This window comes from Protobothrops mucrosquamatus, unplaced genomic scaffold, assembly GCF_001527695.2.
Source record: "Protobothrops mucrosquamatus isolate PMUCROS unplaced genomic scaffold, P.Mucros_1.0 scaffold3311, whole genome shotgun sequence".
Taxonomy (NCBI): domain Eukaryota; kingdom Metazoa; phylum Chordata; class Lepidosauria; order Squamata; family Viperidae; genus Protobothrops; species Protobothrops mucrosquamatus.
In genome coordinates, this window is record NW_015389301.1 from 59,270 (window position 1) to 73,072 (window position 13,803).

The 13,803-nt window shown below is 35.8% G+C and overlaps 2 protein-coding genes across 3 annotated transcripts in view; one reads left to right on the plus strand and one right to left on the minus strand.

Moving 5' to 3' along the window:
- The first annotated feature begins 293 nt into the window (after positions 1-293).
- CUNH1orf100 (chromosome unknown C1orf100 homolog) lies at positions 294-5,679 on the plus strand. Its single transcript, XM_029286315.1, has 4 exons — positions 294-365; positions 2,670-2,762; positions 3,419-3,594; positions 5,566-5,679. The coding sequence occupies exons 1-4, from the start codon at positions 298-300 to the stop codon at positions 5,667-5,669; spliced, it is 441 nt and encodes a 146-aa protein (XP_029142148.1). The 5' UTR covers positions 294-297; the 3' UTR covers positions 5,670-5,679.
- A 5,385-nt stretch (positions 5,680-11,064) lies between these two features.
- The window catches only part of ADSS (adenylosuccinate synthase), a 32,975-nt gene continuing 30,236 nt past the window's right edge, over positions 11,065-13,803 (minus strand). For both annotated transcript variants that reach the window (XM_015826809.1, XM_015826807.1), the window contains one exon: positions 11,065-13,065. In XM_015826809.1, coding sequence (XP_015682295.1) covers positions 13,013-13,065 — 53 coding nt within the window. In that variant the 3' untranslated portion in view covers positions 11,065-13,012. The remainder of the gene's footprint in view (positions 13,066-13,803) is intronic.

Consider the following 13,803-nt stretch of genomic DNA (forward strand, 5'->3'; position numbering starts at 1 on the left):
TGGAATTTTCCTCTGCTTCCGTCTGTTAATAGGCTTTGTCCTGTTGATTTTGCTGAGATATTCCCCAATGAGATTAGCTATTCTAGAGAGTAAGACATAAGCCTTCTCTAGAATCTTTAACCAAAATACAATGAAAATTGTAGTGGTTTTTTTCAATATTTTGGTTAAAAAATTGAGGGTTGGCTTATCTATGGGTGGGCTTCTACATGAGTATTATGAGACTCTGATTTTATATACTGAGTAAATATTCACTTAGTAGCAGTAGGTATAATGTATTTTTTTTCTCTAGGAATTCTTATGGCAGGACACGTTGCAGCAATAAAATTACGACAGTTTATAGATCCAGCACCAGAGACCATTCCAGGGTAAAGTATAAAAAACAAACTAAATCCCTCAAGGTTGATCCAGGATCTCAGAATGATTATTTTGAGCCTATTTAAGCCACCTTACCAAACGTAACATTAAACTAATTACGATGAAGTAGTCTAATTACAAATCTCCAATGACTACTTTTCATACATCATAGAAAGGGATATAGTAGGTTAAAAATCTACTTCAGAATATAATCCACTTCAGAATATTTTGAATGTGCTCAAAATATTTTACAAACATTATCGTATTTGTATTGTGACCTGCATCAGAATGGCCTAATAATCAGTCAAAATAATTGTTTTAGACTGGTGGGCACATCTGAAATTTTAAAAACCTGCTGTAGGGAGGCTTGACCAGAAAATAAGGTAAAAATTGCTCGCTGGTACCTCTTTTCCAGCTTCTTCTGCCATGAATTTTCTATTCACCAGCTTAATTTGCTCTTTTCTTTTCCTGAGAAGGGCACGTTTAATATTTTTATTGGTCAAGAATAGAATTTGCAGTTGGAATGGAAGCTTATATAAACTTTATATATAAACTTGTGCTTAATACATCAGCAGTTTGCGTTCTGTTTAGAATTGTCCTATAAGTTCTAAAGAGAAGACTATTCCATGACTTGCTATGTCCAGGAAATTTAAAGCAAACCTCTGGGAAGATGAAGCACTGGATATTTCAGGTCAGGAAAGGAATTTCCTCCCTTTTCAGCAGGATTGTTACCAGGCCAGGAATTATCTTGCTGACAGAAAAAAAGCAATAGCAATAGCACTTAAGACATATATCGCTTCATAGTGCTTTACAATGCTCTCTAAGTAGTCTACAGAATCAGCATATTGCCCCTAACAATCTGGATCCTCATTTTACCCACCTCAGAAGGATGGAAAACGGAGTCAAACTTTTGAGTTGGACAGGATCAAACTCCTGGCAGTGGGTAAAGTTAGCCTGCACTACTGCATTCTAACCACTGCACCACCATTGCTCAATTTAGTTTCAGAATACTGTTGGGTAAAGTAAATATGGTTATAAGCATTTCAAGCTGCAACCTAAACATATCTATTTTGATGCAATAGTACTGCTGTTGAAGTAACCATATTCCTGAGTTGTGGATAATTTATATTCATACAGTAGATAGAAACTATATTCTACCGTCTGCAGAGTTTTACAGAATAGAAGATGGGTCCATAAAAATGTTTATTTTCAATATTCATCAAAGGAGAATCAGAGAAAAGAAAACTAGATGCAAGGGAAGAACTGGAAGTCATTTATATGTAACTTAAGTATATGACATATATTTAAGCTTAATTACAGGTAGTCCATAACTTACAAGTTCATTTAGTGACCATTCAAAGTTACGACACTGAAAAGAGTGATTTATGACCATTTTTGACACTTGCAGCATCCTCATAATCACATGATCAAAATTCAGCTGCTTGGCAACAGATTCATATTTATGACAGTTGCAGTGTCCCAGGGTTACAGTTGTTGTGACCTTCTGACAAGCAAGGTCAATGGGGAAGCCAGATTCACTTAACAACCGTCTTACTATTTAACAACTGCAGTGATTCACTTAACAACTGTGGCATGAAAGGTCGTAAATGGATAAAACTCACTTAACAAATGTCTCACTGAGCAACGGAAATTTTGGCCTCAATTATGGTTATAAGTCGAGGACTACCTGTATAGTCTTATTTTGGTTAATAATGATTAAATATTAATTATAATTGCAGTGATTTGTTGCAAAAACCATTTTGTCTAGATGTTCTAGAAACAAAGGAAGCATAGATTACAATATCATAATTATCAGTATTAAGTATTCTAAAATGTTGTTTATTAATACAATTTTCATTTATCTTATAAGCAGGACAGATTTATTTATTTAGATTGACATTTTTTTTTATCCTGCCTTTCAACTGACTATGAAGCTCTCTGGGCTTTGAAGCATTTTTTAAACTTGCCAATCAAAAGTATGTTTCTACCCAATTCACTTTGGTTAAGGAAAAAATAGCTCTTTTCTTATTTCACGATAGAAGTAATTAACACAAATTGGATCACAGTAGAATGTAACACACAGATTAACTATACTTCACTATACAGAAGACTCACAATGGCTCTTTTAGGCATTTTCATTCTGTGTTAGTCATAGAAAAAAATAGTGCAGCTTTTGACATATTTATGATAGATTTTATTTAATAGCTGGATGTTTTGCCATTAATTTAGTGGGTAATGCAAATTAGAAAAATCTATTTCAAATATAAATGCCCATTCATTAATTCATTTATTCATTCGTTCGTTTGTTCTGTCAGAACTATTTTTCATCAGGGAAAGGATGTTATTGGTTACTTTCCTGGACAGCTGGCACGACTTTACATTGCGTATCCTCCTGAAGGACAATTAAGGTAAAAGAAATGTCATTATTCTTCATTATCACTGTTAAAGACATATCTAAAACATTCTACAAATTTCCTTTTCAGTCTCAATTCAGAAAATGATTTTGAAAGTAAAAAATTTGGTTTTTTCCCCTGTTACAATGGCACTGAAAAAAATGACTTACAACCCATTATCTCATTTATGATTGTCACAGCATCCCCACAGTCATGTGATCAATATTTGGGCACTCGGTAACTAGAAAGTATTTATTATGGTTGCAGCATCTGGGAGTCATGCAACCCACCATCTGAGACCTTCCCAGCCAACTTCCGACAAGCAAGGTCAATGGGAAAAGCCAGATTTGCTTAACCACACAATTCACATAACAAATGCAGTGATTTGCTTAACAATCATGGCAGAAAAGATTATAAAAATCAGCCGTGATTCATTAAACAACCACCTTACTTGGTAAAAGAAGTTCTGGTTCCAAATATGGTCCGAGGTGGGAATTACCTGTATTCATTTGGAAGACATAATATTGCTTTACTGCACTGGCGGCATAGTCCATCTTCATTTGAGATCCTTAGACGAAGGTTTGGACATGGGGCTATTCTTATGAGTAGTCTACATTTTAGCAAATTTGACTATTTAGACAAGCACTGAACTATTTATGCTTTTCATTTAGACCTTTTACTAAGCTACCACCAGCTCCAAAGAAAGAAGAAATTATATATCCGCATGAGTTTGATTATTTAATTCTCCACCAGTATATTCATTATCAAGGTGCAAAGATGAAGGTCCTTGACTGGTACACACAAACTACATACAAAGAAGCATTTACATTACCATGTTTCAAATCAGGTGAGTAAATTCATAACCTGCTAGCACATTTTGTATACAAACATATATTCTGTCAGGACACTGGAATAGAATTATCTATGATCAACAAGCCCTTTCAAGATTACACAAAATGAAGCTGAAGAAAAGTACCCAGAGCATGATGTGTATTGGACTTTTAAATAATTTTTTTCTGGATTTACTATACTGACATATTTTACATCAGTATTTGACATACCCTGAAACTGAACAAGTGACATGTATTTTCAAGTATAGTAGGCAAGATATACCAAACCACTAGACCAGCTAAGCATTACATATAGCTGAATTAAAATTTAAAACTTATAACCTATTAACATAATCTAACAGAAGAAACAAATAAACCAAAGCCAATACAGCTCATGTAATAGTGGTAGGGCACCACTATTGAATTTTGGAAAATTCTCAACAACCTTCCCTTAAAAAGGAAAGTTGGAAACTGGATGAAAATTGGGCAGTACTGTTAGGGGGAGAGGAACAGAACACTGGCCACTTCAGAACAGGCAGAATCAGTCTCTCTGGCCCACAAATATTCACTACGATTTTTACCCAACCAAATGCCACTTCCTGGATGGCTTTGATTAGTCAGGAGAGCCATGGATCTATAGCACATGTGGCAGAGCTTACAGCTCCAAGGACCCCGTCTACTGTCTCAGGGCTAGGTATGTGAAATTCATCTCAGATAACCTGGCAAGACTGCAACTCATGTGCCTCACTCCCTTCCACAGGACCTGCCCAGCTAGATCCCAGCTCAAACAGATCCAAGGGACTTTGTCCAACAGATGCCTAGAACAGTGTTTCTCAACCTTGACAATTTTAAGGCATGTGGACTTCAACTCCCAGAATTCCACAGCCAGCATTGCTGGCTGTGGAATTCTGGGAGTTGAAGTCCACATGCCTTAAAATTGTCAAGGTTGAGAAACACTGGCCTAGAATAATCCTCACAGTAATCACAACCTCTCCTTACCAAGGAGGCATCTGGTCACCTGCAACAGGACTACCAGTTGGCTCTCTGCAGATGCAATAAGAGCCCATTTTGCTGCTCTTACCACTATCAGGAAAATCCCAATGAAGGATCTTATGTANCTCAAGACATGGCTTTTTCAGCAAGCGGGACTGACCTAGGGTGAATTTTAAATAGGGACAATTTTAATGATTTTAATAAGACACAGCTATAAATATTTGGTTTTTAATTGGCTTTTATAGGGGAAATGTTTTGTGTTGTTTTAACATGCTGTGAGCCGCCCTGAGTCCCGTGGGGAGAAGGGCGGCATATAAGTTAATGTAAAATAAAAATAAAAAAAATAAAATTGTGCAAAAGGAGCTGCGCGTGTACCCTCGCCCGCCTCTTGTACAGAACCATTCCCTCTTCCTCCCTCACCAGTCTGCAAGGCTGGAAAGGTTGCAGACCGCTGTCTTAAGATATTTCATCTCCTTCAACTCCTTGGAAAACCACGAAGTTCCATGGGAGTCCAGATTACAGAATCCACAGAAGCGTGATCTGATCTAAGGTCTGTTGTCATCTGAGGTAGTAACTGTACCTCACCCGGAGCATGCAAGAGTTTCAGGAATAATCCCATAATCTCTTTAAAATTCCACTGGGTCAGTTGGCTCGGGTACAGTGATTAAATAGGTCCTTCCTACCTCTAGCAGGAGGCAGAGTACTCCAGAGCTAGAAGGGAACAATCTATCCATGGCAAGGAATAATGCTGCAAAATGAAAACCAAGCCAGTCATGGCAAGTCGTCAATTAAAAAAGAAGACAATTACTGGAGAGAATAGGGGAAAATACATTTAAGGGGAATGTGTATCTGGAGAATTTGAAGTCTGCTTATGTATATTAGTATGTAGATAATGGAAAGGTTACACATTGCTACCAAATATTGTCAAACTTGAATTTTGTTTTCTAAATTCAGGACCAAAAACAATTTTTCTTTTAAAATTATAGGCAGTGCAGATAGCTATCGCCACAGATCAGATGCTGAAATACTGTCACTTTGGAAAAGTACACCTGCTATGAAGAAAGAGAGAATTAAACCTTCTTTCATGGGTTTTGGATAACTTCTAACTTCTGAAGTTCTCTTTTTTAAAGCAACAATATGAAAAGATCCTATTAGACTTCTTCTAATCCAAATGTACTAAAGATGACTGCTAACCCTATGCAAAAGCTGAACAATTTTAAATATGGTTAGATTTGACATAGATCCCTTCTAAATTTCCATTGTAAATAGCTGAAAGATAAAGAAAACATATTTCAGTCTAAGAAATGAAACTTCAGCAAAATAATGGATTAAGAAGCAGCACTGCAGCCTCTCGCTGTAGTAAATAGCAGTCATTGTTATACGAAGCTTTTTATGAATAGTTCTATTTTGTCTTAAATACACAAAATTAAAAAGTAATATATAAAATCCTAAGAAACAATTTTTCTTTACTATTTCGTAGTCACTACATGATTATTACTGCTTTTTTAAACATCTGTTTGGATAATTTAATAAAATTTTTATGGCATCAGTACACATTTTGAACATTTAGAAATATTATTGGCACTATTTATTTTTATTTATATTTTTCCAGAAACTTTCTAGTGCACTGAAGGGAAATCATTTAAGAACACTGAATAATTTTGCACATTAATCAAAAAGTAGTACCCAACAGCATACCCTGTTATTATCATTTTTGGGTGCCTGGTTCAGTCTTATTTTTTTCTAATCACAGCATACAAGTGACATGAACAACATAGATTGGCAGCTTTGTAGATTTGTAATTAGTTATGTGCATTGTATGCATATTTTCTTTGTATTACCACAGTAATTTAAGGATATTTATTATCAACTCGCCAGAGGTTTGTATTCCTATAAAACTAAGAAAAAGAGTCTGAGAAAATATACAATGTCTGTGCTTCATGTAACAAAGCAGTACAAATTTGTGCCATTCTTTAAACCACATTTCAAGCACTTCCATGGCAACTTAACTTAATGAAAAATGAAATTGATATGCCCCTTGCATGTTTTCTGCAACATGTGCTTATTTCACTCTGGTCTTCAATGTACATTTTTCAGTAGGATGTAAGGATCATGGCCACTCTTGAATAACCCAGGATATAATTTAACAAATGACAGAAAAGATCAGGACATGTATTTTCTAATCACACTAATTAACAGGAAAAGATTTTCCTATTAGAACAGGGCCACTCTTTTCTACAATTACAAAACCAATCTGGATGATGAAGATACTAAAGTTCTAAAAGCAAATGTCTATGGAGATTCTCAATCATCCAGATCATGGTTGTCCCAAAGGTGCTTTTCCAAAAGGCAACTGGACTTTCTGGGTTGCATTCCCTGAAAACATTTCACTTCTCATTCAAGAAGCCTCTTCAGTTCAGCTTCTGTAGAAAGCAAAATTATTTTTTTTATTCCTTTTTTACCCAGACATAACTTGTTAGAGCTTAAAACGTGGGACAAACACAAATGTGTAATCAGTAAAGTTGTTCTGAGGCAGTGTTTCTCAACCTTGACAATTTTAAGGCATGTGGACTTCAACTCCCAGAATTCCACAGCCAGCAATGCTGGCTGTGGAATTCTGGGAGTTGAAGTCCACATGCCTTAAAATTGTCAAGGTTGAGACACACTNAAGTCCACATGCCTTAAAATTGTCAAGGTTGAGAAACACTGGCCTAGAATAATCCTCACAGTAATCACAACCTCTCCTTACCAAGGAGGCATCTGGTCACCTGCAACAGGACTACCAGTTGGCTCTCTGCAGATGCAATAAGAGCCCATTTTGCTGCTCTTACCACTATCAGGAAAATCCCAATGAAGGATCTTATGTACGCTCAATCAGATTTTCTCTATCTTCCTCGAATGGCACTATAAGTGTCTCCTAAGACAGAGGATCCCTACCGGGCTGTGGCCCATTCAGAACTGGACCTCGGAAGCAGTGGGTGAGCGTGCCTGCATGCAGTTTCACCTGCATGCACAGCTTGAAGGTGAGAGTGCATGCGCAGCTCCATTTGTGCAAGCAGCAGGCATGACTGCCACTTGTGCAAAAGGAGCTGCGTGCGTACCCTCGCCCGCCTCTTGTACAGAACCATTCCCTCTTCCTCCCTCACCAGTCTGCAAGGCTGGAAAGGTTGCAGACCGCTGTCTTAAGATATTTCATCTCCTTCAACTCCTTGGAAAACCACGAAGTTCCATGGGAGTCCAGATTACAGAATCCACAGAAGTGTGATCTGATCTAAGGTCTGTTGTCATCTGAGGTAGTAACTGTACCTCACCCGGAGCATGCAAGAGTTTCAGGAATCCCATAATCTCTTTAAAATTCCACTGGGTCAGTTGGTTGGGGTACAGTGATTAAATAGGTCCTTCCTACCTCTAGCAGGAGGCAGAGTACTCCAGAGCTAGAAGGGAACAATCTATCCATGGCAAGGAATGATGCTGCAAAATGAAAACCAAGCCAGAGTGTGACCTTGGTGTGAATCCAGCCCACCTCCCAACCCTTAATTCCCCTCCCAGACACAAGTGAAAAAATACAAATATATCAGTCATGGCAAGTCGTCAATTAAAAAAGAAGACAATTACTGAAGAGAATAGGGGAAAATACATTTAAGGGGAATATGTATCTGGAGAATTTGAAGTCTGCTTATGTATATTAGTATGTAGATAATGGAAAGGTTACACATCGCTACCAAATATTGTCAAACTTGAATTTTGTTTTCTAAATTCAGGACCAAAAACAATTTTTCTTTTAAAATTATAGGCAGTGCAGATACCTATCGCCACAGATCAGATGCTGAAATACTGTCACTTTGGAAAAGTACACCTGCTATGAAGAAAGAGAGAATTAAACCTTCTTTCATGGGTTTTGGATAACTTCTAACTTCTGAAGTTCTTCTCTTTTTTAAAGCAACAATATGAAAAGATCCTATTAGACTTCTTCTAATCCAAATGTACTAAAGATGACTGCTAGCCCTATGCAAAAGCTGAACAATTTTAAATATGGTTAGATTTGATATAGATCCCTTCTAAATTTCCATTGTAAATAGCTGAAAGATAAAGAAAACATATTTCAGTCTAAGAAATGGAACTTCAGCAAAATAATGGATTAAGAAGCAGCACTGCAGCCTCTCGCTGTAGTGAATAGCAGTCATTGTTATACGAATTTTTATGAATAGTTCTATTTTGTCTTAAATACACAAAATTAAAAAGTAATATATAAAATCCTAAGAAACAATTTTTCTTTACCATTTCATAGTCACTACATGATTATTACTGTTTTTTTAATCATCTGTTTGGATAATTTAATAAAATTTTTATGGCATCACTACACATTTTGAACATTTAGAAATATTATTGGCACTATTTATTTTTATTTATATTTTTCCAGAAACTTTCTAGTGCACTGAAGGGAAATCATTTAAGAGCACTGAATAATTTTGCACATTAATCAAAAACTAGTACCCAACAGCATACCCTGTTATTATCATTTTTGGGTGCCTGGTTCAGTCTTATTTTTTTCTAATCATAGAAGTGCTCCAGCATACAAGTGACATGAACAACATAGATTGGCAGCTTTGTAGATTTGTAATTAATTATGTGCATTGTATGCATATTCTTTGTATTACCACAGTAATTTAAGGATATTTATTATCAACTCGCCAGAGGTTTGTATTCCTATAAAACTAAGAAAAAGAGTCTGAGAAAATATACAATGTCTGTGCTTCATGTAACAAAGCAGTACAAATTTGTGCCATTCTTTAAACCACATTTTAAGCACTTCCATGGCAACTTAACGTAATGAAAAATGAAATTGATATGCCCCTTGCATGTTTTCTGCAACATGTGCTTATTTCATTCTGGTCCTCAATGTACATTTTTCAGTAGGATGTAAGGATCATGGCCACTCTTGAATAACCCAGGATATAATTTAACAAATGACAGAAAAGATCAGGACATGTATTTTCTAATCACACTAATTAACAGGAAAAGATTCTATTAGAACAGGGCCACTCTTTTCTACAATTACAAAACCAATCTGGATGATGAAGATACTAAAGCTCTAAAAGCAAATGTCTATGGAGATTCTCAATCATCCAGATCATGGTTGTCCCAAAGGTGCTTTTCCAAAAGGCAACTGGACTTTCTGGGTTGCATTCCCTGAAAACATTTCACTTCTCATTCAAGAAGCCTCTTCAGTTCAGCTTCTGTAGAAAGCAAAATTATTTTTTTTATTCCTTTTTTACCTAGACATAACTTGTTAGAGCTTAAAACGTGGGACAAACACAAATGTGTAATCAGTAAAGTTGTTCTGAGGCAGTGTTTCTCAACCTTGACAATTTTAAGGCATGTGGACTTCAACTCCCAGAATTCCACAGCCAGCAATGCTGGCTGTGGAATTCTGGGAGTTGAAGTCCACATGCCTTAAAATTGTCAAGGTTGAGAAACACTGTTCTGAGGGATCTGTACCATCTGTATGTTATACATGGCCCAAAGGAACAAGCAATAAGAGCACTAGCTCTTCAAGACCATGGGCTATTTGACAGAGCTCTAAGAAACTTGATAAATCTAGACACAGAACTTAAATGTGTGTAGAGTGCAGTAAACTAAAATCTGAGGTTTTTCCCTTCATATGTGCAAAAGTAAAATCTGTAGCATATTTATAAAATATAAAAAATGCTCTAGCATTATTCACTCCATGCTAAATATAAGCTTAAATAAAACTAATGTTCAAATATTCAATAAACACAGAAAAATAAAGAATAGAAAATAATAGAGTAAGAAAAGTACTAATTTGCTCAGTGTATTTCTATCAATGATAGGCATAAAATCTTAAAGGCAGAATATATTGGTGTTAGTCTAGTAAGAAAACAGATATGCAAGAAGCCAACATTCCAAAATGTGGACGGAGGCCATTTTGAAAGCATTACTATCAATGCTGTGCTTAGGACCAAAACACAATTCTGCTTTATCCCAAAGATGCTTTTTCACGAGGCAACTGGACTTTCTTGTTTTTCCTTTGAAGATGTTTCGCTTCTTCTCCAAGAAACTTCTTGAGCTCTGACTGGATGGTGGGGAATGGAAGGATTTATACTCCTTGCAGGCAGCTTGGTCATTTGCATTCTTCAAAGGAAAATCAAGAAAGTCCTGTTGCCTCATGAAAAAGCATCTTTGGGACAACTATGATCTGGATGACTGAGAATCTCCATAGACAATTCTGCTCTATGAAAAGAATTCTAAATGCAGGGCTGAGGATTTATTTATTTTTTAAGTTTCAGCAATCAGGAAAATGAATCTTTGACACAAATTGGCTCAGGGTAATATTAAAGAAAAAGGCATATGTGACAGCAGGAAAACTATTGTTGTAATATTTACATGCCAGAGCATCAAGACTGGCACTTGTTTGTGTCAGAAATATTAGAAATAACATACTTGTTTCTGAGTACAAAGAAAACTTGGAAAACTTTGGTTTTCTAAAATACTTTATCTTGTCAATAACAGATGACTTACAATTTTTGCAAGACCATGTTTAACAAACAAGCAATCTTCTAAAAAGGCATTGTGGCACCAGGGTTTCCATTTATTTTGTCTGGAACATTTTCAAAACTTCTAGTCATTGAAGCATATGATTTTTCTGACAACCTAGTCTAAAATTATTTTGATAATCTTGGTGTGCCCCTTTTTGCTGACTGTAAATTTCCTTTTATTTCAAAATAAAATTCCATGTGCAACCCCTCCCCTCCAAAGTAAAAAGAAATAACAGCTATTACAGTGTTGAATCATGGTTATTTTACAGTAAGGATTTTCTATTTATGTTAGAACTTTATCATGTTTCTTCATGCAACATCTATATCGGTCTAAAGCTTACTGCTAACTTTCCCAGAAAGTGAGGTGGTATTTTCATAGAAATTTTTTAAAAGCTGCTGTTTCCCCTCCATCCTCACATTTTATCAAAAGAAATTAATACATTATTTTAAGAGTTCACACTCTAGGATATATTTTTCAAAACTCACCACAACGATCATGAAAATGTACATTCTGGAAAATGTACTTCAAATGACATGAATACTTTGCATACCTTGCAAATATGAACAGGACTGGAAAACTTAAGTTAAATTCCCTGATGTTAGCATCTTGTTTTTAGATACTGTGCTGTAAGACAGCTATTAGATACAACCTCTTAATAAAATGTCAGTTAAAAATATACATGTACATTCACTTATTGCATCCTACGTGAAGCTGTGGCTCACCCCTCCTAAAATACTGCGGGAATAAAGGTACAGAAGAATTACATAGAAACAAGAGTGAAAATCAGCATTCTTCATCTTACAAAATAATGCCCACAGAGTAAGAAAAGGTCATGAATGGTGTCAAGGTTAAAGAATATAATTGGCTTGAAATTACTTAGATTTCTACAAGCTAGATCAATATAGACATACAATATATTCGAAGGAAAAGTATTTAGCAAAGCACAACTAGAAACTACAGAATATATTGTCTTGAATATCTGCCAAGGATGAATTCAGTTCTTTAAAAAGTCAATATTTACATAAATATTGTCTCTGAAGCCTATTTACATAGGGTAGTCAAGTCATCTTAACCCATGAGGACTCTCTGTGTTAAGAAGCTAATTAAGTGATATTTAGGTCATCCTATTTCCAATCATCCTCTGAATGGATGTTACTGAATAGATTGGGTAATAGGCCAACGAAATGATTAATTGAACTGAATGATGAAACTCTGAAATGTAAAAGTATCAATAAGGGGGGGGGAGAATGAACTCCATACGAGGATATAAGCACTTCCAATATTATCATTTATAAATTAAGTTGTACTGTATACATATTAAGCACCCCATCTAAACTATGGTTCATTATCCTTGTAATAAAAACTGTAACAAAAAATTAGGTTTGTCATCATTATAAAATCACCCCTCTCTTTAATCACACACTACGTCAGCAACCATACAAAGTATAACAGCTCTAGGAGTACAAATGAAGATGTAAAACTCTGTGCAAAACTGCATTATCTTAAGCATCCAAAATTTCAGGAAGTAATACCACCAAAAGCAAATGTACAGTAGACTTAGAAACATAAACAGAAAAAAGGCCTGGGGATACATCTGGAGAAAAAAAATATCAGTGGCAAATGGTGGCAGTACTTGCCATTGGAACTTACAAAGTAAGTAAGATAAATGATACTGATATGTCAATGTTTTATAGCAACAACTGGGTTTTTTCCCCAGACTACCTCTAGTTGTTTTACATTGTTGTTTTACAAGATGTTTCCAATTTCCTCATCCAAATAAATTGCTTATTGGGTTAAGACACACATGTCTGTGTGAGTGTGTGTGTATGTGAACAAGCAGTCTCTGTGGAGTGTGCTTTCTTTTCTTCAAATTATCCAATATCTTTAGAAGAGCTGGATCATTGACTCCCTGGATTTTCCTACTCCAATCCATTTAACTGCAAAAACAAAAACATTTTTTGCATCATATTTTGGAAGAAAGCCTTTCTTACGAACTAAATTATATGCAAATCAATAGGAAAAAGCATTATTGCTTAAAATTATAATTACCATTTCACGAGGCACATGAAAGTTAGTCAGAAAAGCAAGTTTTACTGTGATTAATTCTCAAGAAAAATCAGCTGGTTCAAACTACATCAGATACCAACTTTACCACTGGCACAGACTTTTTAATCAATATTTAATAGTCCTTTGGTAATTTGGTAGAGCTAATTTATTATTCACAGATAATGTATATTAGTACTTTTGTTGAACTAGTTGGTCAATACTGTGATTAGTGAATTGTGTGATGGCTGTTCCTTAATCCTATGTTGTATTATCAATTAGGATCAATTTTTTCAAGCAATTCTGTCAAGGGTACAGTATTGATGCAGGGAAAAAATAACTAGAAAAACTATAATTCTACCATAGCAGGAGGAGGATGCAAAATATGATATATGAAAGCTCAGTATTTTCCATCAACAATATCTTCTTTTAAATCAGCGGTTCTCAACCTGTGGGTCGCGACCCCATTTGGGGTCGCACGACCATTTCACGGGGGTCGCCAAACAACACCGTCCGCCATTTTTTTTTTACCCTTTTCCTTAGCTGTGCTACTCCCTCTGCTTGGCGGCAGCCTGCATGCACGAACTTTACCAAATGTGCCCTGCAGGAGGCGTGTGAAGAGCGCAGGCGCA

What these genes read in the sequence shown, in the direction of transcription:
- CUNH1orf100 (XM_029286315.1), top strand. Translation starts at nt 298, where the DNA reads ATGGCAGGACACGTTGCAGCAATAAAATTACGACAGTTTATAGATCCA. An exon ending in GCACCAGAGACCATTCCAGG is followed by an intron (nt 366 to 2,669) that starts GTAAAGTATAAA and finishes TTGTTCTGTCAG; the next exon opens with AACTATTTTTCATCAGGGAA. An exon ending in ATTACCATGTTTCAAATCAG is followed by an intron (nt 3,595 to 5,565) that starts GTGAGTAAATTC and finishes TAGGCAGTGCAG; the next exon opens with ATAGCTATCGCCACAGATCA.